This window comes from Rhinoderma darwinii, chromosome 4 (genome assembly GCF_050947455.1).
Source record: "Rhinoderma darwinii isolate aRhiDar2 chromosome 4, aRhiDar2.hap1, whole genome shotgun sequence".
NCBI lineage: Eukaryota > Metazoa > Chordata > Amphibia > Anura > Rhinodermatidae > Rhinoderma > Rhinoderma darwinii.
Genome location: NC_134690.1, coordinates 204066161 through 204092737, shown reverse-complemented (window position 1 = coordinate 204092737; position 26577 = coordinate 204066161). Strand labels below are relative to the sequence as shown.

The 26577-nt window shown below is 40.2% G+C and overlaps 1 protein-coding gene across 1 annotated transcript in view; it reads left to right on the top strand.

The window, feature by feature from the left end:
• The window catches only part of ME1 (malic enzyme 1), a 341544-nt gene that overhangs the window by 33933 nt on the left and 281034 nt on the right, over positions 1 to 26577 (top strand). Inside the window, exon 2 of the mRNA XM_075864168.1 lies at positions 22322 to 22455. Coding sequence (XP_075720283.1) covers positions 22322 to 22455 — 134 coding nt within the window. The remainder of the gene's footprint in view (positions 1 to 22321; positions 22456 to 26577) is intronic.

The following is a 26577-nucleotide window of genomic DNA, read 5'->3' as shown; positions in this document are numbered from 1 at the left end:
AGATCCTTAAGGGCTTAAAGAGGTTGTTTTAGATTAGAAAAAAAATGTCTGCTTTTCTCCAAGAGTTGTATTCTTGTCCATGGGCTGGCCATCTCTGGTATTGTAGCTCAGCCCCACTCATTTGAGTGTCCATATACACTGCTATATAGATGTGTGACTAAATGCACCACCAGCTAATAGCCCTACCTCCTAACTTTCAACTAGTAGAACTAGGGACAACTCATGCGGTGTGGAAAATTTCTTTGCCCCCTCTCAGTATAATGCCCCCATAGTGCCCCCACAGTAGAATTCCCCCATAGTGCAATGACACACAGTATAATGCCCCCATTGTGCCTCCTCACACATTATAATGACCCCAAAGTGCCTCCCAACAGTTTAACTCCCCATAATCCCTCCCCACACAGTATATTGTCCCTATAGTGCCTCCTAACACACAGTATAATGCCCCCACAGTGCCCCAAACAGACAGTACTATGGCCCATAGTGCACCCCACACTGACAGCATAATGCTTCCATGGTGCCTCTCCTGGTATAATGCCCACATAGTGCCCACCACAAAGTATAATACCCTCATTGTGCCCCCCACACACAGTATAATACCCCCTTAGTGACTTCCCTCAGTATATTACCCCTATAGTGCCGCTCACACATAGCATAATGCCCCCATTGTGCCTCTTAAAAATATTAAAATAAATACTCATTTAGCTTCGTTGCCATGACAAATGGAGATCTCTCTGCAGGTCTCCTATGGTCTGTGCTGTGTGTGGCTCGGCACAGACACACGTGATGACGTCTGTGCCTGTGCACTGCGCCTGTCTGCCCTAATCCGCTCACGACAGGCGTCACAGGGAGAGTGGTGGAGCATAAAGATGACAAAACACAGATGCAGTTAAAACATGCTGCCGGTGACAGGGGCAGCGGGTGATGCTTGGAATCTGGGATTGTTCCGCTGGATCTGGCAGGTTTGAGACGCATGCTATAGCTACAGCTCTCAAGATCAAAATGAGCTCATTCTATATCTTTTTTTTTTAGGTTTATGTACTGTTTATTAATTAAAACCCTTATTTTTCTGTAAGTAAATCTACGTGAACTAAACTGTATTAAAAAAATTTCTTTAGTATGCTCTTCCTATTCACATTGCAATTTATGCATTAAAATGTGCCTCCATTTTCACATTCTGTAACTACATGAAGTTCTCTTGTTTTGGGCAATAAATAAAAAATAATCAAAATTTCTCCCAACAGGAAATTAACGTGCAGCCAACACAATTTCCCTTTTGTACCAAATACATTTATTGAAACTCCTAGCTGTGATTGACCGGTGATCTGCATAGACAGAAATCCATCAATCACTGTGGGGGAGTTAATAGGAGGGCGGATATGTCCCTGTAATATGCTACCCTTACCTAGGGCAGCATTTTCAGCTGACAGATCCACTTTAAAGTGAATGCCCACCTTTTAAGGCCTCACGCACACCACCATAGCCATGTGCATGGCCGTGATTTTTTGGTCGGTCGGCCGCGGAGTGTCACTCGCAAATCGCAGTCAGTGCACATGGCCGCGTCCATTATTTTCTATGAGCCTGGACCGCAAAACACGGCCGTAATAAGACATGTCCGTTCTTTCTGCTGTCCAGGCTCCTGGGCCATGCATGGACCGTGAAAACCACGGTCGTGTGCATGGGCCCATAGAAATGAATGGGGCCGAAATTCTCCCGTGGATTTTCGGGGGAATTGCGGCCGCAAAAGCACGTTCGTGTGCATGGGGCCTTTCATGTAATTTTTAGATCCAATGATCTGTGCTGAATAATATTTCTGCTACAAAACTCCAAATTCCTTTGTTTTCCTCCACACATTCATAGAGTTAGGCCCTGTTCACACGACATGTATTGGTAAGTGCTGCGTAATTTGCGTAAATAGCGACAAAAAACACGTAAAAAACTACATGATTTAAGCTTCCCATTGACTTCAATGAGAAAGCGTGCCGTTAGTTCATACATCACGTTTTTTGCACATGCACCTGTAGTTTAAAAAGCCCTTTATAAAAACGCTAGCGTTTTTGACACGTTTACACGTCGTTTTGTTTGAGCGCGTGGGAACAAGGCCTAAAATGATGGAATTCTGACTGATTCAGTAACCACTGAGCTAACTGCTATACTGGATACTATTTTATTATTGAGTTCAATGCTTGTCATCTGCAATAAGCTTCTGAGCTCCCCCTGGTGGAAACGGCAGGCAGCCAGAATTGTATAATTTAACTCTACAGGTTTGCAGGGGATTTGGAACTCTATCAGAAAAATGTTCAGACCATTATAAATATTATTGTGAATTTAATTAGCAACAATTTTGGACATGTTTAGATTTAAAACAAAAAAAAAGGCTACATGCACACGCTGTGGAATTTGATGCTGAAACTCCGCATCAAAACCGCAGATAAATGCAGGTAAAATCCGAAGTAAATATTTTTTTATGCCTTTTTAGGTGTCGATTTTACATTTTCATACAGAAACAGGTACGGGTTTTATGCTGCGAATTTTGATGCTTTTTTTGTATAAACTTATCAGATGTAATTCTGAGACGGAAATGCAAGATAGATTGATATGCTGTGGATTTTAACATCCGCACCGCGGGTCAATTTACGTGTGGATATATTCTGTATCGTGTAGATGAGAAGACTGGAAATTTTATTTACTTTGCTGGTACTGTATTATGCTGCGGATTTGCCACAGGAAAATCTGCACGAAAATCAGCACGTAATATACTAAGGGCTCGTCCACACGCTGCGGAATTGCCATGTTTTTTCCGTCTGGAAAAAAGCAGCAGAATACAGTAGCAGCATAGTGGATGAGATTTAACAAATCCCATCCACATGCTGCGTAAAAATTCAGAGCAGAATTTGACCTGCAGTGCATATTTTTCGGACCGCAGCATGTCAATTCCTGCTGCGGAATGTCAAAAATGCAGGAAATGGTGCGTTTTTGCTGCAACGGAATGTCTGCGTTTTTCAACGGAATTGCTGCAGAAATTTTCTGCAGCAATTCTGTTGTGTGTGGACAAGCCCTAAGAGTGCAGTTACACACGGCAGATTTTGTTGCAGAAATCTTCTGCGATTGAAAATCAGTTCCACTCATCTGAATGGTACTTGGAGAAATCCATACACCTGCTGCAGAAACAAACTCGGATGAACGGAAGTGATTTTCTGTCGCAGAATATTTCTGCACCAAAATCTGCTGCATGTGACTTAAAATGCATCTATGCTTAAAATGTGAACAGGTACCAATTCCCTCAGGAAGTTCTGCTAAATAGGGTCTATGAAGCAGAGCTCTATACTGTTCTTTGCAGATCCTTGCATTGAGGACCCCGGAGGGATTATTCATCAAATGTTATAACTACTGACTTCAATGTTGAAAACCATGGCATTTTGTGTTTTGGTAAATCTACATGTTTTTTTTGTTATTGTGTAGAGTTGCATTGCATTGCACCTGTGAAAAACATTACATGCGCCTTATAGTACATGTCACTGGAGCCAAACTACCATCCATTCAGCCAGCATGTTCTGTGGCCAGCTTTCGTTTTTGTATGTCTTGCAAACGGAAATTAGATTGTCAGCCACACGTTGCAGAGACTGATGTGAGGGAATGTATTCAGTAAAATACACTATAGCTAGGATTTCATCCTGATGTTTTGTCATGTGTATTTATACAGTAAATAAATTTGTATACTAATATACATATAAGAATTTGAAATATTGGCAATATTAGAATTCAATAAAATTGGTAAAACACATTTGCCTTAGTATAGCCTAATAATTTTTACAAAAAATATGTTTTATTGATATGTCTCTGCTTCACCATCTAATGGCCATATCTCTTAATACAGTGCATTCAGAAAGTCTTTAGATCCTTTTACTTTTTACATATTTTGTTATGTTGGAGCCCTGTGCGAAAATAAAAAAAAATGCACGTTTTTCCCGATCATTCTGCACTCCATACCCCATAATCAAAAAGTGAAAACAGAATATTGCACATTTTTAAAAAATTAAAAACTCACATTTTGCATGGACAGAAGTATTTAGACCCTTTACTATGACACTTGAAATTTAGTTTTGGGGGCCTCCCATCTCTCTAGATCATCTTTGAAATGTTTCTTGATTGGAGTCCACCAGTGGTAAATTCATTTGATTGGACATGATTTGGAAAGACACACCCCTGTCTATATAAGGTCTCGCAATTGACAATGCATATCAGAGCAAAAACCAAGTGATGAGGAGGAAAAAACTGCCTGTAGATCTCAGAGACAGGATTGTGTGGAGCCACAGATCTGGAGAAGGGTACAAAAAAAATTCTGCTGCACTGAAAGTTCCCATTAATTGCCAAGCAGACCAGAACCGTTTATAAAAAAAACTCACACGGAATTGTCGAGGTTTTATGTGCTTCACCTGAACTTTTTGCAAAACGGCTATTCGTAATTAACCGTGTACCTCAGCCATATCATGAACGGGCACCCTATTGCTGATGATGATAAAAAGCACTTAATGTAAAGGTTGTTATTGAGACTTTTATCATGAGCCCAACAACATTTTAATAAATATGACACAGACATAAGGCAAATGAATGACAGTTTTTAAAAAGTGCAGAAAAGTGTCCTTGCAGCAGCATTGATCAATCGGCCTCTATGTGTGCACAAACATAAGCACTTAGGTCTTGTTTTATTCTGTTATGATAGGCTGGCACTTGTCTTGTGTGTGATTTATGATATGAATTACTGCTTATAAATGAAATTATGTGTGATAGATTAACTATAATATAATGTATTTTATCTCTGGATCCAAAGGACATTGTGGTTTTGTAATAAAGTGAATGACCATGTTCATGTAGTGTACTCTTTGTACTTCAGACTTATGAGTAATGTCTTATTTTAAAAGAAAACCAGCTGAGGTCTGCAGAAAATGCAATTCACTCAGAAAACCTCCACGTTGGTCACTTTTATGTTTTTAATTCATGTGAATGTAATGTATTGAAGAATTGTTTATAATGCATTTTTTTTTTACATCTGTATCTCAAAATTGTGTATATTCACTTTTACTGAGTCTACTTATATTAGAGGTTTGTATTTACAATGATTCACAAATAGATAAAAACCCATCTAGATCACATGTGAAGGTAAATCAGAATACTTTGACTGTTTTTCATCAGCCTGTGCCTGTGGGTCTAAAGACAGAATTCTGCTGACTTATTTGGGGGTGACAGCCTTTGGCAAGGGCTCCATGGCGTTATATTTCATGCAAAGTATATGATATGTGAGCTGCATTTGTTGGTACTGGGGAACTCTCATGTGATTTCTGCGATAATTGCAAAGAATCCAACCCTGTTGGATTTTTTTTTTGTATTCTTGAAATTGGGGACGCATGACATCACATGTACACATGCAATGTCATGTTCTCCCATAGGTTAATATTGCAATCGATATTCAAATGTAAGTTAATCACGTGCATGAAAACGCTATAAAGACATGGTCTTAAGGTGAATGTTCACCTTTTAACACCATGCCGTTCTTAGGTCCGACATCCTGTGATGATTACTCTGCCTGTGCCATCACCCTTTAATGATAGCCGGACACCTGCAGCACGGATCTCGGCCATTTAACCACTTAGATGCCATATTCAATAGTCACCACAGCATCTAAAAGATCAAAACAAAGGGAGGCGGCTTCCTTTGTACTCACATTACTGACCCCTGCAATACAATTGCAGGGGCTGATGGTCATTATAGCAGCCAGAGGCCTAAGGCGGGATTCACACGACCGGGTCCCACCCGAGCCCGAGTGTCGGCCGGTAAAATCTGCCATTTTGCCCAGCCGGTTTGCATAAAGTTTTGCATCCGTTCCGGGCCGGGCAGATCTGGACAGTGACATCAGCGGCAACTCCTGAAGGGGAATCCCCATGTGTTCGGGGATCCCACTTCAGGAGTTTCCCCTGATGTCACTGCCCAGATATGGACAGAGACATCAAGCGCTCTGACCAGGAGCGGAATCCCCGAAAACACGGGGATTCCGCTCCTTCAAGGAGCTAAAGTGGGGCTAGCACATAGCAGAGCGGGGATATACCTCCCTGCTCTGCTATAGTGGCGTCGCTACAGTAGTAGCAGCCGCAGCAGCAGCAGCTGCTAGCGGCGCCATGGAAGGTGTCGCCGGGCCAGGGCGCTTTTAAAACAAGCAGGGGAAGGGAGCCAGCGCAGTGCTCCCTCCACCTGCTGTACACCCCGGCCCTGCCACACAGTGTACAGCCATTCGTCCGAATGGCATCAACTCATTCTCCTCACATGCACTCTGCGCTGTGAGGAGGAGGAGATAGAGCACAAGCCACGGAAAACCCGGCCATCACTCGGGACACATTCCGGTGATGGCCGTGTATTACCCGGCCCCATAGACTTCTATGGGAGCCGGGCGGCCGGGTACCCGGCCGAAAATAGAGCATGTCCTATTTTTTGACGGCCGGTTTTCCTAATGAGGCATTAGGGGTCTATTATTCCTAATGCAGCCGGGTGCCGGCCAATTTATGAACGGCCGGCACCCGGCCGGGAATCCCTGTTGTGTGAATGAGGCCTAAATAAGAGAGGCCCCATGACTGAAAAATGTACAGTAGTTGCCTATTAGATCATGCCTTAAGCATTACCTGTTACACCTCTTGCACACAACCGAGTTCGAGCCGTGAAAAACGGTCCGTGTGTCGAAGGGATTTCCCGGCCCGACCGCGGCTCAGGTGAATGGGACTCCTGGCATCATAGACATTTTATGATGCTAGGAGTCCCTGCCTCCTCACGGAACTGCGGTTTCGTACTGAACAAAATGGTTCCACTGGGAGGCAGGGACTCCTAGCATCATAAAATATCTATGATGGCAGGAGACCGTTCACCTGTACAGTGGTCGGGCTGGGAAATGCGGCCAACACACGGACTGTTTTTCATGGCCCAATCTCGGTTGTGTGCAAGAGGTGTAAGGTACCTGACAGTTTTTCACTGAAAGGCAATAATGCATTGGAATACGTAGGTATTCTAATGCATTATTTGCTAAAAGTAAAATTCATAAATTAAAGTTAAACTAAAAAAAAGTAGTTAAATAAATAAGACAGACAAATAAAATAAAAAATAAACTACTTTTTTCCCATTGAATTGCATTTATTCAATAACAGTAATCAAGCATGAAAAACTATACATAATTGTTTTTTCCGTAAACGCAACAAATCTCAGAACAAAGTTAACGTGTTATTTATACTGTTAGGAAAACATCTTCGAAAAAAAACAAAACAATGTTTTTTCATAACCCCAAAAAATTTATAAATGTTAAAAGCTAAGAAATATGTAGCCCAAAATGGTGCTATTAAATAATACATGTCCCACAAATAACAAGCTCTCATATATGTAAGTTAATTTAAAAAATAAAAAATTATAGCTGTTGGAACGCAAAGAGGCAAAACGATAAAATTTACTGTATCCTCAAGGTTCAAATTGGCTTCGTCCTTAAGGGGTTAAAAACATATGTTTATAGGAACTGGAGTTATTTTTTTCTTATGCGGAGCTCAAGATCCAATGTCAAACTAAAAACTACAAAATCCAGACACTTACTAGCTTTGGAACTCACTGCATACATTGAGATCAATGTATACTTCATTTGCAGTAAGCTCTTAACTGGTTCCCGACTGCTGGCTGTGTTTTTACGGCCAGCGGTCAGGGTCCTTAAAACCCGAGCCATAGACATATTACGGTTCGGGTTTTAACTTGCTGCCTGCGCAATTGGGCAGCTGAATGTCGGGTCTCCGGTGATCAGTGACTGCCGGGGACCCTGAGGAGAAGATAGAAGCAGCTTTCGCTGCTTCTGTCTTCTCCGATGTCTTTTTACACAGCGCTCAATGAACGCTGTGTATAGGAATAGAGAAAGCAGCAGCGGCGCTGTCTCTATTCCTCCCGGCGATCATGTGACTGGTCACATGATCGCCGGGTGCCGTTAGTGGCAGGCTGCTGCTGGGTCTTACTAGACCCAGCACAGCCCTATTAGTGACAATCGTCACTATGAGAGGGCTGATTTCCCCTGTAACTGAGGCTGCTGTGCAGCTCCAGTTACAGTGGAAAAGATGGTGTAAAAGAAAGAAAAAAAATATATAAAGTTCCCCAAAGGTCTTTTTTGACCTCTGATGGACAGACCATAGTAATAAAAAAATAAATGATTGGGGAAGAGGGGGGAGGTAGACCTCCAGCTCACCGTTTAGTTGTGTCTGAGTGCAGACAGCGCCCGGATTCCCGCGCGGCCAGCGGTACACAACAGGAAGAAAAAACAGAACCAAGATCCAGCGCTGGGTGTGCGTTAAAAAGGAACTCCTGTTCCAATTTTATTGGTATAACAAAGATAAAAATGATAGAACTATATGGAGTAGTTCTGTGGCAGAGTACAGGAATGAATGTTAGGTGAAGGATAGCAGTAAGCCCTGTTCAAATGTGCCTACGCGTTTCTGACACGTCTGTGTCCTTATTCATAGATGCATGCCATGAATAAGGACACAGACGTGTCAGAAACGCGTAGGCACATTTGAACAGGGCTTACTGCTATCCTTCACCTAACATTCATTCCTGTACTCTGCCACAGAACTACTCCATATAGTTCTATCATTTTTATCTTTGTTATACCAATAAAATTGGAACAGGAGTTCATTTTTAACGCACACCCAGCGCTGGATCTTGGTTCTGTTTTTTCTTCCTAATAAAAAAATAGTAACGTAAAGTGCAAAAAAAATTAAATAATAAATACACATAAAATACCCACACCAAAAAAACGTTCCCCTCCCACCAATCATTTTCGTAACACTAGCGCTGACCCAATTGCCCTAATATAGACATGTAATATATTAAAATTTACGGTAGACAATGACGATCACAGATAAAAGGCCTATTTTAGGGTAAAACTATGTTATTACTAAAAAAAAATAGCTGAATCTTAAAAAAGCTTATTTTTCACTATTATTTTCAAACTTTATGAATAAAAATTCTAAAATAGCAAAAAGGATGTGTATAAAAACAATAAAAAAAGAAACCTGCATTGTCTAATGAAAAAAACATCACAAAAATCACATAGTTAGCACAACAAATAAAAAAGTTATAGCCATAAGGGCATGACCAGATGTGGCGGAATTGCTCTGGAATTCCGCTGCGGACAGCGTACACGTTTCTCCATTGCTTTCTACAGCTTTTTAGTGAGGTTCGTTTACATGTTGCGGAAAACTCCGCTGCGGACCATAGGCTGTGGTGCGGAAGTTGGTGTCCACAGCAAACACTGGTTGTTGCGGACGTGTAGCGGACTTGTTGCGGACTCATTGTGGAATTTCTCCATTGACGTCAATGGAGAGTCAAAATTCCGCAATGAAGTCCGCAGATGTTATGTGTGCTGTGTAGCGTATCTGTTTTACGAACATGACATTTCTTCATTCTGGCTGGACCTATGTATTTCGTTATTACGACACGGGCAGGCCCATAGAAGTCAATGGGGCTCCCGTAATTACGGGAGCGTTGCTAGGCGACGTCAGTAAATAGTCACTGTCCAAGGTGCTGAAAGAGTTAAACGATCGGCAGTAACTGTTTCAGCACCCTGGACAGTGACTAACACGTGCTAAAAAGGGCTAAACAGTGTCTGGTCCTGAAGGCTCAAAATAGCCCGATCCTGAACTGGTTAAAGTGAATCTGTCACCTATTGAACTCTACTCACCCCTCGCTGGCCGCTGCTGTCAAAATTTAATTTCCGTTATCCCCTCTCCTATACTCCTCCTAAAACTGTAAATAACGGTCAGCAAACATTTTGCGCCTTTTATTGTAATAATCCGGCAGTCTCGTTCCTTCCTCTTCTTATGCTGGCCCACTCCCGAAAACCGGCCTGCCCTGAATGCCGAAATCTTGTCTGAGAGTGCACATGCGCCCGTCATATATGGTCAACACTCTTCCCTGCTTCGTGCGGACCTCAAATCTAGTTACTGCGCATGCGCCGCTATGATGTCCCGTTGTGCGCACGCACCGAAACAGGACATCGATGCGCAAGTGCAGGATTTTGTGTGTGCTAGTGGGAGGCAAGGAGCTGTCAATCAAAACTATGGAGGCGGGGTTAACTGAGAGAGGCTTGAGGAACAAAGATATGACTCTTTTCCAACACAGATATGACTTTTATATGCTCATTATCATATGGTGCAGGAACACTAAAAAAACTGAATACTAAAGATACTTAGAAGATAATTATAGGTTACATAAAACTAATTTTTCACCCACCTCCACCAGATATTGCTGGTTCAATAGGTGACATGCTGGTGATAGCATTCCACCAAAACAATATTTAATTGTTGCACATTTATGAATTACTATTTTAATGTGAAATGTTATTATCTGTCCAGGTTCTTGACATCCATTCCAGCGTCAGTTCTGTGCAAGATCACTGATGATTTTTGACAAAAAAAATATTTTTAATGTTTATATTTCATAAAGATTTAAATTCATTTTAATTTCTCCACTGAGTGCCAATTTTTGCATAATTTTTCAATCTTATCCAATCTTAAATTCTATCCTGCAGGTCTGGATCCTATTTATTTCAGTGGCATCTGCTGGCACTTATCGTATATGTATGGCTAGTTAAATTAGCCATGCATTATATGAGGCTGTTGCTGGGTAGGGGCTGCCACCATATTTTTTTTTACCCTGGGGCCTCCACCAACACTTATTTAACCCTGAATGAATCTATTCTTTTTTCCATGGGTAAAAAAACATTTGTCTCAACATATGTAAAATTCCAAGTAAGGCACAGCACCAAGAATTCAGCGCAAAAACTAAAATAAATAAACTGCCAATAGCTCCTCATTTCTTCCAAAAAGTAGTTTAAACACAGGACTCTGATGTTAATGTTGGACAAAATTCTAGTTTTCTCATAAAACCTAACACGTGTCACAATCTGTTTCAGTAACAAAATGATTGACTATTGTCAAAACACAAGAAGCACATGAGACACTCTTGATTTTGGATGTTACTGAACTGGCGCTGGAAGTTTTGGATTACTTTTCAATAACATATTACTTAATTTTGTCCAATTTATTTTCTGCCACACCTTTGCCCGTTCCATTTGTAGTAATGTCTTTGTAAAGTCAGATATGTAAACTCTCCAATTCCCAATTAGTGCCACAATCTGTTTTAATGGAAAATGTTACAGGCTGCCACACACACTGCACAATGTAGAGTTGTAATCGGAGGAACTGCAGCTGAGGATTAGGACCCAGATGGCTGATGTGTCACCTAGTTACTTGTATTATGGAATCTCTAGTTGAGCAATTCCCAGGGTGGAAGTTTATGGAATTGCTAGGTTCGCCAAATGCTGCTGGAGACTATCGGGAGTGAGCGTGCAAATAAATCTGCAACCTCAAATCTGTCACAACTCTTATCAACGGAGTCTAAGGCTACTCTATGGTGTTCGCCAGAGCCCACCGCAAGTCGGGATGGTTTCTGCTGCATAGAACCGAAGTTGCTTTAACAGAGTTCAGTGTTGGATAAGAGGTGCAATGCAGGCAATACCTGAACAGGTAACAAGACAGCCAGAGTGTAAACAGAAAGTTTAAATAAGCAAGTGAATGTCATGAATAGCAGAGGTCAGAACCAGCCGGGAGTAGAAAGTCCAAATCAGCAAACAAGGGGTATTCTAGAGACAAGCCGAGGTCCAGTTCCAAGATTTCATAAGTACAGGGTATAATCAGGAGCTTGAGCAAAACATATGCAGACTGGAAAATTCACAAGCAAAGAAAAAGGGGAGGATGCCAGATATAAATACTCCACCCTTACACCTGGCAGGAAGAAAGACAGAGAAGTGGGATAGGCTCAACAATTAAAACCGGAACTGCCCAGAAGACTATAGACTATCTTCATGCAATGATTATAATACGGATATGTCCACCCTTACCTTTGCCTGAATTTAGTTAAGGACTCCAATTGCTCTTAAAACAAATTCAATACAATATCACGACATGCTAGTAAAACCCATGACAGACTAAAATTCACATCACAACCACTGAGTGGCCACACATAGACACATATAGCATAAACATCTCGTGAAATAGTATCACAAAATCATGTTTGTTTTTAAAAGCGGGTAATCTCGAGCCACACATCTCAGGATATGTTAAGATAAAAGGAAAAGACACATCTGTAGGTGCTGCACAGTATTTGATCATAACCTCGGGGATAATCTGATGTAAATTATTAGAGCAGAGGGGACTTGGTTTAGGATATCTTACATATGCTTTTAATTTGTCCAATTTAGGGTTTCGACCTCGTTTGACTACATCTCCTGATCATGACGGAAGCGTACAACACATCTTTACATGTGGCAATTATGTCGTCATCTGCAAATCATTATACATTGAGAGGATTGTCATCAACTATCAAAATAAGTTGAAAATTGCCAAGTTGTATGCATTATCAAAGCTTTCAATGACACTCTTAGCGATGTTGAGAAACATTGCGCTAGACTGTCCTGGCACATAAATAAGTGAGAAACACAGTTTGAGGTTACTCTGTTCCACACAGACGTCTTATGCTGTATTGTGCACAGATTGATTCATCGTTTGATGGCCATAATTTAAAAAAAATATCAAATATATATTTATTCCAGTTTGATTATATTCAAGAAAAAAAACATACAAAAGCACAGCATGTTGCAAATACATGTGATCTCGATTTCTTTTATGTCAACACATTTTGGTGGATTTTCTGTAGAAAACACGCTCCAAAAAAAACATCAAATTATCATTTGAGCAGTATTTTGCTGTGAATCAGTCACATTCTACTTATCTTTGGTTGAAAATAGAAAGAAAAAGTTTCAAAAACTGCATCAAACTGCCTTGTGTGAACCCGGCCTTATAGAGCTTAAAGCCTGAAGGACACAACCATTTTATGGCTCTGTACAGAGTTGTACAGAGCCGTAATGTGATGCCTATTCATGCCGTTCAATACAGTTCACATGGTTTGGGGATGGGTATGAAGCTTTTATTTTTTTTATTATTTTTTTTTGCTACAGTCTGAAGTGGATCTTAAACAGAGGAAAAAATATAACGGAAAGACAACTACTTTTTGTATCCGCTTCTTGTTTTGACTAAGAAAGACAACTCAAAACCTACACTATGTGAGCATGGCCAAAGAAAGTATTTTAATCATGTGTATTGGATAGAGTGCCATTTAAAAGATAGTTATGTTGCCTATATAGTTTCCTATGCAGGTACAGAAAAATTAAATTAAGTAATTCCACGAAAATCTCACTTTCCTATTCCCTGTATGATTTGACCTGGTTTGGTAGCAGATAAAAATAGGCACTTCAGGCCCGCTGTACAACTGCTGATATGACCGCAGCCTGATAGAGTCAGGGTCCATTCACACATTGCGGTTCAGGTGTGGTTAGAACCACATTGAAAAACCTCATATGAAAACCGCATACATTTTTACTGCATCGAAAAATGGACCAAATCGTTGTAAAAACACATGCGGTTTTAAGATGCGTTTTTTTAATACAGTAATAACCGAACCTTAACCCCTTCCCGACATGCGCCGTACATGTACGGCGCTGTCGGGAGGTGCTTCCCGCAAAGCGCCGTACATGTACGGCGCAGTGATTGTGCGGGCTCAGAAGCAGAGCCGGCACCATCACCGCGGGGTGACAGCTGTATTATACAGCTGGCACCCTCCTGTAACTGCCAGGACCGGAGCTATTCTCCGATCCAGCAGATTAATCCCTCAGATGCTGCGTTCAATAGTTTTCACCTGATCGGCAACCCAGTGATGCAATCGCTGGGTTGCTGTGGCAATCGGACGCCAGAAAATGGCGTCCGAGTCTGCCTGCGGCGTGTCCTCATAGGCTTGCTGTCAGTGAATAACTGACAGCGCTAATACACTGCACTACATATGTAGTGCAGTGTATTAGAGTAGCGATCGGGGCATCAGGCCCTCATGTCCCCTAGTGGGACAAGTAAAAAAAGTAAAAAAAAGTTAATAAAAATGTGGTAAAACAATAAAAACACACAAGTTTCACATAAAAATAAAGCTAAACTGACTTTTTTCCCATAGTAAGTCTTTTATTATGGGAAAAACCGTAAAAATCAAAAAAACTATACATAATTGGTATCGCCGCGTCCGTAACGACCCAAACTACAAAACTATTATGTAATTTATCCCGCACGGTGAACGCGGTAAAAAAAAAACATGAAAAACAGCGCCAGAATCTTTGTTTTTAGGTCACATCTCCTTCCAAAAAATGCTATAAAAAGTGATCAAAAAGTCACATTTACTCCAAAATAGTACTAATAAAAACGGCAATCCGTCCTGCAAAAAATAATCCCTGACACCGTTTCGTGCACGCAATAATAAAAAAGTTATGGGTCTTAGAACATGGCGACACAGAAAACAAATGATTTTATAAAAAAAGTGATTTTATTGTGCAAAAGCCGCAATACATAAAAAAAACTATACATAATTGGTATCGCCGCGTACGTAACGACCCAAACTACAAAACAATGATGTAATTTATCCCGCACGGTGAACGCCGTAAAAAAAAACCATGAAAAACCACGCCAGAATCTTTGTTTTTAGGTCACATCTCCTTCCAAAAAATGCTATAAAAAGTGATCAAAAAGTCACATTTACTCCAAAATAGTACTAATAAAGAAACGACAATCCGTGCCGCAAAAAAGAATCCCTGACACCGCTTTGTGCACGCAAAAATAATAAAGTTATGGGTCTTAGAATATGGCGACACAGAAAACAAATGATTTTATAAAAAAAGTGATTTTATTGTACAAAAGCTGCAATACATAAAAAACTATATAAATTTGGTATCGCCGTAATCTTATCGACCCGCAGAATAAAGCTAACATGTAATTTAGGGCGCACTGTGGATGCCGATAAAAAAAACAATAAAAAACTATTCCAGAATTGCTTGTTTTTGGTAATTTCCTTTACCAAAAAATGAAATAAAAAGTGATCAAAAAGTCGTATGTGTTCTAAAATGGTACCAATAAAATCTACAGCCCGTCTCGCAAAAAACAAGCCCGCACACCGCTCAATCTACTGAAAAATAAAAAAGTTATGGCACTAGTAATGCGGTAATGAAAAAACATCTCAATGCACAGGCCGGAGGGGAACATTCCTTCAGTTTCAGGGCCCTAGTATTTAGGAACTAGGAAAGGGAAGGGACATGGCACATCCGCTGGAAGCGAGGGCGCCCGTATTATACGAGCGCAAAACTTTCCCAGCAATATTTCCCAAACCACGAAGGAGAAAAAGTCCCCAAAAGGTGCAGAGCGTTACAGAAGGGGGATAAGAAAGAAAACCGTTTATCAGTGTGACACCGGCCTGCGCATAACGGATCGCTTCACAATGTAACACACACCTATGGATAATTGCATTATTTACCCCATTATTATACCCTCTTATTATGCCCTGATATACTCCGCACAGATTACATACGCCCCCACATTATAAACGGAAATACCAGCAAAACCCCAAACAGAACTATTACCAAGCAAAATCCATGCTCAAAATGGCGGTCTTTCCCTTCTTAGCCCTACAGTGTGCCCAAACTGCAATTTATGTCCACAAGTATGGCATTACCATACCCGGGAGAACCCGCTTAACAATTTATGGGGTAAGATTCTCTAGGGGCACAACATCTTGTGCGGTGAATGGGCAGATCAGTGGAGAAATTGCAATTTTCACTTTGCACAATCCACTGCGTATTCATTTCTGAAAAACACCTGTGGAGTCTAAATTCTCACTACATCCCTTGATAAATGCCTTTAGGGGTGTAGTTTCTAAAACGGGGTCACTTTTGTTTGGTACATCAGGGGTTTTGCAAATGCAACATGGCGTCCGCAAACCATTCCAGCAAAATCTACGCTCCAAAAGATAAATACCGCTCCTTTTCTTCTGAATGCTCCCATATATGTAAACAGCTGATTATAACCACATATGGGGTGTTACCGTACTCGGGAGAAATTACTTTACAAATGTTGGGGTGCTTTTTCTTCTCTATTCCTTGTAAAAATGAAAAATGTGTATCTAAAACGACATCTTGTTGGAAAAAAAAATTATTTTTAATTTTCATGGCTTAATTCTAATTAATTCAGCAAAAAACCTTTGGGATCAAAATTTTCACTATACCCCTAGATGATTCTTCAAGGGGTGCAGTTTCCCAAATGGAGTCACTTTTGGGGTGTTTCCACTGTACTAGTACTACAGGGTCTCAGCAAATATGACATGACACCCAGAAACCATTCCAAAATCCAAATGGTGCTCCTTCCATTCTGAGCCCTACCGTGTGTCCAAACAGATGTTTGTGACCACATGTGGGGTATTGTTTTACTCGGGAGAAGTTGCTTTACAAATGTTGCGGTGCTTTTTCTCCTTCAGTCCTTGTGGAAATGAAAAAAAAATACCTAAACCTACATTTTCTTTGAAAAAATGTAGATTTTCATTTTTACGGCCTACTTACAATAAGTTCTGTAAAAAAACTGGCCGGTCAAAATGCTTGCTACACCCCTAGATAATTTCCTCATGGGGTGTAGTTTCCAAAATGGGGTCACTTGTTGGGGTTTTCCACTGTTTTGTCCCCTCAGGGGCTTTGCAAATGCGAAATGGCCTCCGCAAACCATTCCTGCTAAATTTGAGTTCCAAAAGCCAAATGGCGCTCTTTCCCTTCTCAGCCTCGCCGTGTGTCCAAACAGCCGTTTATTACCACATGTGTGGTATTCATTTACTCGGGAGAAATTTCTTTACAAATTTTATGGTGCTTTTTCTCCTTTAGTCCTTGTGGAAATGAAAAAAAATTAGCTAAACCTACATTTTATTTGAAAAAATTTAGATTTTCATTTTAACAGCCTACTTGCAAAAATTTCTGCAAAAAAACCTGTGGGGTCCAAATGCTCACTATACCCCTAGATAATTTCCTCAAGGGGTATAGTTTCCAAAATGGGGTCACTTGTTGGGGGTTTCCACTGTTTTGTCACCTCAGGGGCTTTGCAAATGTGACATGGCCTCCGCAAACCATTCCTGCTAAATTTGAGCTCCAAGAGCCAAATGGCGCTCTTTCCCTTCTCAGCCCTGCCGTGTGTCCAAACAACCGTTTATTACCACATGTGGGGTATTGTTTTACTCGGGAGAAATTGCTCTACAAATGTTGTGGTGCTTTTTCTACTTTAGTTCTTTTGGAAATGAAAAAAAATTAGCTAAACCGACATTTTATTTGAAAAAATGTAGATTTTCATTTTCATGGCCTAGTTCCAAAGATTTTTGCAAAAAAACTGGCCGGTCAAAATGCTTGCTACACCCCTAGATAAATTCCTCGAGGGGTGTAGTTTCCCAAATGGGGTCACTTTTGGGGGGTTTCCACTGTTTTAGTTCCACTAGACCTGTTCAAAGCTGACATGGTGCCTAAAATATATTCTAATAAAAAGGAGGCCCAAAATCCACCAGGTGCTCCTTTGCTTCTGAGGCAGGTGCTTCAGTCCATTAGGACACTAGGGCCACATGTGGGATATTTCCTAAAACTGCAGAACCTGGGCAATAAATATTGAGTTGCATTTCTTGGGTAAAACATTCTGTGGTACAAAAAAAATTGATTCAAAATGAATTTCTGGAAAAAAATAATGAACTTTGTAAATTTCACCTCTACTTTGCCTTAATTCCTGCGCAATGTCTAAAGGGTTAAGAAACTTTCTAAATGCTGTTTTGAATACTTTGAGGGGTGCAGTTTTTAAAATGGGGTGACTTATTGGGGGTTTCTAATATCTAAGGACCTCAAAGCCACTTCACAACTGAACTGGCCCCTCTAAAAATAGCATTTTGAAATTTTCTTGAAAATGTGAGAAATTGCTGCTAAAGTTCTAAGCCTTGTAACGTCCTAGAAAAATAAAATGATGATCAAAAAACGATGCCAATCTAAAGTAGACATATGGGGGATGTTAGTTAGCAACATTTTTGTGTGGTATAACTGCCTGTCTTACAAGCAGATACATTTAAATTGAGAAAAATGCTAATTTTTGCAATTTTTCGCTAAATTTTGGTGTTTTTCACAACTAAATACTGAATGTATCGGGCAAATTTTGGCAGTAACATAAAGTCCAATGTGTCACGAGAAAACAGTCTCAGAATCGCTTGGATAGGTAAAAGCATTCCGGAGTTATTACCACATAAAGTGAAACATGTCAGATTTGAAAAATGTCAGGAAGGTCAAAAGTGGCCAAAGAGGGAAGGGGTTAACTGCAATGTCTAAATGGACCCTCGGACACGATATGCCAACAAATTCTTAGAAACATTAAAAAATGACGGTCTCTTCTTTTTGGGTTCGTTCCTTGCCTTGTTGACTAGAACAATTTAAAGTATGTAATGAAGACAGTGTTTTCCCCAGTCCATTATAAATTATTTCTATTTATGTTACGGTTTGGTAATGGCATTTATTTGGGCAGCTGGAAATTCGGTGTATAAAATTCCATTCCATGTAATGCCACTTGCTATAGTAAAGACAATGTTTTTATAGTAATAAAAAGCAATCCCCTTTTTACTCACTAGATTGCAGGTGCTGAATTCCCTCCCTAATAAAATACTCCCATTCAGTTCCCAGATGGAGTCATCTGTTCTCATTGATGCATATCTTTCCTTATACAATACATTTAGTATTTTACATCTTAATTAAGTATTACCAGTCCACTTCTCTATTTAAAAATAGAAAAGGGGAAAATGTGATCTGGGTGTGCAAGGAAAATAAATCTTACCCCTATTATACAATACTGAAGTTAGCCTTTATACTGACTTAAATGCCCAGAGGCTTAACAGGTGGCAATGTTTCAGAAGTTATACGTTTCAAAGTCTGATATGACTTGATGCTTTTAACCTTTGTTTGATTTAGACGGTCATAATGCTAGTATTTGTTCATGGCCTAGTACTGGATGCCAAAATGAAAGATTCAGACCAGTAATAACTATGAGGTTAATTTATCAACCTTTCAATGCCAGTTTTCTGTTGTAGAAAAGTAGTAAAAGGCCCCAAAAAGTCACATGATGTGGCTAATTGCAAGTTTTGGCCACCCTTGCCACCTTTGTAGAAAGGGGCTTGACTGTGGGCAAAGGGGCGTGGCCACTGAAGGTCTATAAATTTACTATGATTTATGCCAGATATAAAAATATACTTTCATGGTACCTGCAATGCACTTGTGTGCAATGCAATGTTTTATTTCAGAAATCTTAGATTTCTTTCTGGAGTTTTGAAGAAATAAAATATTCAAAGATCAATTGCACATTTTAAAAGAGGGTGCGGTTTTACAGAGCAAGGTTGCACTCTCTGGCAAAATACTTTATTTTTTGGGCAAGAAAAAATAGTGGTGGATATATGTATTTATATGAACATGTCTTCTTTGTGGGTAGAAAGTAATTTCACCTTGCTTTTTGCCTTAGCTCGTATGATGTTCATTGGGACCTGTTCATACATTTTTATTGGCCTTTTCACACACACACACACACACACACACACATGCATATACACACACACATACACACACACACACACACACACATGCATATACACACACACATACACACACACACACACACGCGCGCATAAACACGCGCGCACACACACGCACACGCGCATACACGCAACCTTCATCCATTTTGGATGATAACATTATCACAGGGTTTCTGGGAGTAGGGTTTTCCATAATTCACCTCTTCTGGTTTTCTTCAGCTTCACTGTACAAATCTGAATCTCCTTCATAGAGGCGCATCCAAGTGACCTGAAGATATTCTAGTTTATCAGACAAGTATAGGGAAGTATAGAAAACTTGTAAGGGTAGAAAAATTTTAGGAAGACAGTTCAACATAAAATGATGACACAAAATGTGCTACTATAACTTTCTTTTGAATTTCTGTGCTGGAAACAACTAATATCAGATGCTGGATTAAGGGACATATACATAAGGATACATATATCTTTATGTAGAAGTTATATCTTCACAAGGCAGAAAAAAACATCATGTTCTGTAATACAACACAAATAAAGTTTGAAAACTGGTTATTTCTGAAAATACATTACAATTACTAATATCCATATAGGCCAATAAAGCCACATTTAACTGGCACACTATCCTTCTGGGGTTTACATTTGACGTATTAGTGTTATTGTATTATTCTTACTGTACTCATATTTGTATTTTAAGGATTTTGAGCTAAGTATTATATATTTATCAATTGATGGTCTGGGATACACAATGTGTTCCTTGCTGTTTTTATATAATACATTTTCTTCTATGCAAGAACTGTATTTTGGCCGGTAGTTTTCTCCTGGGTAAACATGTATCAATTTCTGTAATATAGAAGAATGGGTAACTTGTTTCCCAGATTGAATAGAATAGTATTTGAAACTATGCTTCTCTGTTTTCCGGCCAGTTGAAATAAAGTTCATCATCAAATATAAAGTATAAAAATATATAGCTGTGTATTAAAAAAAAATATTTTACACTACGGCACATATCTGAGTACATACCTGAGGTTATACCTGTGTAAAGTGTTTGGATATGAATCTCCAACTCTGCCACCCAGTTGTTCCAATTTACATAGATGAATGAGTAACATTTCAATCTCTTGCCTCATGTGGCGCAGCATTTCTAGCATGACCGACCTAATGAACAGGTGCTCATTCATTCATATTGTGGAAAAAAAGTGTTCCCTCTTCTATATTAACAAAACCCAAAAAATACATTCGTAGAAAATCTATATTCATTTATTTACCATACGATACTTATGTAATAATTTATTATCATTCATTTACTACATGATTTGGGGTAACCATCCATTGTGAAACAGGTAAGGTTATTGCCCATGTAACAGCAGGAGAGTATTATGTTATAACCTTCATTTTCTTAGGCATCAATGAGGTAATTCCTAACCTGATGGGTTTGAGGAGAGCTACGTTTCTAAATGTTCTTTAGGCTTCGTGTACTGTACGTGTAAGAGCGGAGTGCACGGAGCCTGTACAGCGGCACACAGAGTCCATATGGTTCTATATTACAAACTCAAGGGCACTTTATGTGCCACCATGTAGTGCCTCTGTACTACAGCATGCAATGGAACATGCCACCATGTAGTGCCTCTGTATGGCACCAGATACCTCTGTACTACAGCATGCAATGGAGCATGCCACAATTTTTTTTATTACAGATTGCAAATTAATCTATTACAAAAAACTCTTTGTGCCCCTAGTGAGGAGGAACTTAAATGGAGTGGTGGTCGAGCATGGGTCCGCTGCTCCAGTCAATGTCTATGGGACTGACGGAAACATCTAAGCGCTGTACTCAGCTGGCTCCGTCATTCCCATAGACTTTGAATGGAGTGGCAGCACGCATATTTGACTCGCACTCCATTCAATGTACTAGTCACTTTGGTCGAGCAATGGTGTGGAGGGACAGGGGGTTCGGGGACCCCCATTCTTGATCAGTGGGGACCCACATGATGAGATAAATATTACTAATCCTGTGGAAAGGTGGTAATTATTGATTCTGAGAATAGCCCTTTAACTCAACTATTATATTGTTGTCCAGATTATGAAATTTAGATTACAGAGACGGTCATTAAACAGGCTGCTAGAGTAGAACAGTCAGCAATAGGTTTTTGACCATGATCAGCTTTTTTCTAATGAATAATTATGAATAATATTATTTAATGACTATAGGAAGAATATACAGAGTTTAATAACCCTAGAACTTTAATCAATGAGTCACAATGACATCTGTTCAGTATTAATGCCCTATACATGCACTATAATAGTTTTTCTAAATAACTTGTATTACCATTTTTGCTTCTAACCGAATCACAGACTGCGTATAGTACGTGCTGCCGGCGGCTCATAACGCTGCAGTTGGAGCGATAGCGTCCTGCTCTGTCTCCTAGGCTCATATTCCTAGGATCACATTACATTCTATAGCGTAGGCAGCCGTTCTGCATACGGGAGCCACGGAGACGAGCAGAATGCTATCATTTCAACTGCAAGTTTATGAGCCTCCGGCAGCACGGACTATACATAGTCCGTGCTGCTGTTAAAAACATAAATGGTAATACAAGTTATTTAGAATAATTATTATTGGGCACACTTCTGCACTATAATTGTTTTTTAGTGAAAGTGGAGGTACGCTTTAAAAACAGGTTACTATACTCATTATATGTCATTTACTAGCAGAAAGGTCTTGCTTTGTTTCTATAATTTTTTCATCTATTTCTAGGGCATGGCTTTCTCCCTTGAAGAGAGGTTGCAGCTGGGCATTCATGGACTTTTACCTCCTTGCTTCCTCAGTCAAGATGTCCAGGTTTTAAGGGTGCTCCGAAACTACGAAAGACAGAAGTGTGACCTTGACAGGTAAAACCAAGACAGCCATTAGATTTCAGTTTCTTTATATGCCAACTTGCAAACAACAGGTTTGCTAATCTCCACAGGTAGCTTCTTTGAGGTTACACAAAAGCTAGCCATACACCTTAAAGGGAATGTGTTGCCAGCAAAACATGTTTTGTTTTTTTTAGTTAAACAATTAGTGTGTAGGTGATTAAACATTGTTCTAATTTTTTTTATTTTTTTCACGAGTCAGGAAATATAAATTGGATTCAATTTATAATATTTCCCAGCACTGGTCACTAGATGGAGCAATTCCCAAAATTGCAGCATTGCATGTGGTAAAGCAACCACATTGCTTTATACTGCAAAATTGGGAAAAAATCCCTCGCTCTAGTGAGCTCTCAGAATCCCCCCCTCCTTTATCCTGGCTAGTGCCGGGAGAAACGAGGGGTTTGAACGGTCAAACCTCCTACACTGTGTGTCGCCATTTTTTGAGCTAACACACAGTGTAGAAGGTTTACATACACTAGTAAACACACACTGAAACACGAACATACATAGAAATCACTTACCTGCTCCAGTCGCCGCCGCTCCCTTCGGTCCGTCCGCTCCGTCTGCTGCCGCTGCTCCATGTGCACAAGTCCGGAAGCCGCGACCGGAAGTAGTAATCTTACTGTCCGGCCGCGACTTCTGGTCCACAGGAAAATGGCGCCGGACGGCGCGCATTTCAAATTGGACTGTGTGGGAGCGCCGCATGCGCCGTTCCCACACACACGGCGTACACCATAGTGGATGGAACGGGCCCCGTTCGCATTCCCTATGGGACTGGAGCTGCCGTATTCCATGTCTGTATGTGTCGTTAATCGACACATACAGAAATGGAAAAAAAAATGGCAGCCCCCATAGGGAAGAAAAGTGTAAAAATAGAAAAAAGTAACACACAAACACACAAATAAATATAAACGTTTTTAATAAAACCCTAACATAAAACTGATATAAAAAAAAATAATATTTGGTGACACTGTTCCTTTAAGACTTTCTGAAACTAGCAAACACAACTGTGTGCAGAGATGACATAGATAACGGCATCAATGTTATGATAATTGTTGTATGACAATCAAGGTAATCTAGGACTTTCTTCCCGCAAACTAGCCACCCCAGCCCCAGAATAGCCACCCACAATGTACTCATCAAAAATCTTTACTACAATTTGATGTAGTAGATAATTTTTTGTATGATGAATAGTTCTGAAACATTCTTTATATAATTTGTGTTTAAATTCTTCCTAATTTTCAAGATTTTTGTTTGTACAGTAGTCAATGAATATTAACATTCTATTTTACAACCCATTCAGATCTAATATGTCTCTTATACATGGACAGTGACATCAGGGGCTCCTCCAGTAGCAGAATCCCCGGCCAGGGCATCGGCAACGCTCTGGTCAAGGATTCCGTTACAGGAGGAGCCCCTGTCTTCACTGGACTCCTCTCTTAAAGTAGCGCTGTGCCCAGGCATAATGATGCTGATTTTCTGATATTAAAGTCAGTTGTGTTATGTCTGTTCTATTAAAGAAAGATGCACCATGAAACAAAGATAAAAATACAAAAATGTTTCTGGCAAAATAAATCCTTTAAAGAGTAATCTAGTATCAATGCTACCTAAATGTGAAGCATGAGCAGCAGCAGTAACCTCTACTACACCAGTAAGTAACTCTTAGTCAAATAAATGGCAATCAAAGAACTCGAACAGTATGATTATACATTGTGCTGTACATATTAAAAGCACAGCATAAGGACAGTGCGAGTATCCCCTACACATATTACAGGTTGAGAACCTAGGTACTAGACTGATCGAGAATCTGGGTTCCTAGGTGTGTCCACTAGAAAAGACACACTTGTTTCCTTTACTTTTCTTTTGAACTTAGTAGTGTTAGAATTGCCCGTTTAGCAAGTAGTTAGCTCATTAGCTCATTGTCTGTGTCTGGTTGAGTGATATTATAGAAGTAAAGTGATCGTGGCTCAGCACCCAGAATTGTACTTATACCCCTAACTTGTGCATTAAGAAGCTAGAGAGTGTGGTTTTTAGAGTTATTGTAGTTTTATGTAAAAAAACAAAAAACGATAGGGCAGTAAGCGTTAAGATCTGCGTTGCAACTCTACTGTATGATCTAGCATTGTGACTTTATTGCATGTATTGTATTTATTGTTGCCCAATAGAGCTAAGTTGGTTGGCACTGAATATTTTGTTGGGATCCACCGACAAAGTCATGTCCATGTTGCAAAATGAGCATGTTAGTGGGCGATTTGGGGATTTTAGTGTTGGCTTTTGATTTACTATTATTTTATATGCATGTGGAACTGAAGAGTTTTCTCATTGATATCAGGAACTAGTAAATCTCCATGAATTACACCAGTCCTGTTACGTGGACAGCAGGATTTGAGGGTAATAACCTATACACCGTAGTTCTTTATCGTATTTAATATAGTTAACTTCATGAGGTTAGTTCAGAAATACGTGATGGCATGGTTTTATTCTTTTCTATGGATAATATTAAGGAATAAGGTCACTTCAAGGTCATTCTATGGATGATTTTATATGTTTTATCCCAGCAGGTTTGGTTTGGTGGTCACCATATATATTCCTTGTAATCAATGATGACCATGTGGGTTGATACAGTATGTCCTTCATTATAGCATTTGTCTAGCTCGTAATGTCATTGATATTGGACTATTATTTGGAGCCCCTCACTTATGTTTGTGAGTAGCATCATGCACATTCACCAGTAGAATTTTATGAGGTAGTAAAGCATTTCCCGATGCAGTAATGCAGTCAACATCTGTACTATGAAACAGAAATCCTTTGTCATGAGCCAAGGGACAATAAATTAACAGCACAATGATGAGGGTTTCAGTTTCCATTGCTGTTTTTTTGTAGTCTTTTCAAAAATAAATGAGTTCAAGTTTTATGAGTAATTTACAATCTGTTTTTACAGAGCTTATTGGTGAACACAATTCTTCCAAATACATGTAATATTTTCAGTCGTTTTGCACAATATTGAGTTTTCTGTAACATGATTTGTGTAAATATCTTTACAGATATTATTACTGCAGGCTGATTACAAAGAAAGAGGGGGAATAAGTACATAGCACCATAGATCCATATATATCCATAGATCTGTACGTGCAAACAAATGTAATTGAATAACATAGATGTGGTTGTCATTGCATACCATATTATGGAGGTATTCTTCCCTAGAAGCATTGCTTCTAGGCAGGGCAGGCCTTAGGGGTAGGTGACCTGTGCAACTGTATAGGGCACATCACTCCACCCATAAGGAGTTGACACTGCTGGCTGCTTTCCATGTGTCGGCACATCTGATCGGTAGCTACATTCAGCAGGCTGCAAAAAGAACAGGAATCGCTATTCATCAGTGTCAGGAAGGCACTGTGCGCCAATGTCACTCTCTGATAGTCTGATCAGCATGAATGCCTGTGCTTTACTGTTCTGACGCCGCTTGCGGTGCTCCCCTGGGTTGAGTCACTGCTTCCAGTGCCCTAATTGGAAAATCATTCCCTCCTCCTCCTCCCTTACATGGAGAAGGTGATGTCAATCCCCCCTATAGCACCACGCTCACTGACCCGCCACCAATGTGCAGAGGAGAGGACTGAAGACTGTGTTTGTAAATTTAGGGAGTCTCAGGTCACTCTGAGGACTGCACGAAGTGGAAACAAATTAACACTATAAGACACATTGTATTTTGCAGCTGCTTGTAAACTACTAGCTGTCACGTTCTGTGGGTATGTGGACCCTAGGTGGGATAGCAGCTGGCCAAACAGTGTACCAAGTCAATGTCTATAGTCCGAGTAAGGGTACCTGTGGTAGTTCAGACAGTAGCGATGGTTATGCTCGGATGGGACATTGGCAGCAGAGACCAGGCGTAGTGTAACACAGCAGACAAGATCGATGGCACAACACGACTCCAACTCTCTAAGGCACAGGAACAAGGTAGCACGGGATACAGGTAGCAGGTATGGGAACACTGGGAACTGGAAAACACTAAGGGACCATTTGCAAAGACTAACACAGTTAAACACAACAACGCTCAGGCAATGAAGGAAGGGTAGGGCCTTTCTTATAGTCCAGGGTGAG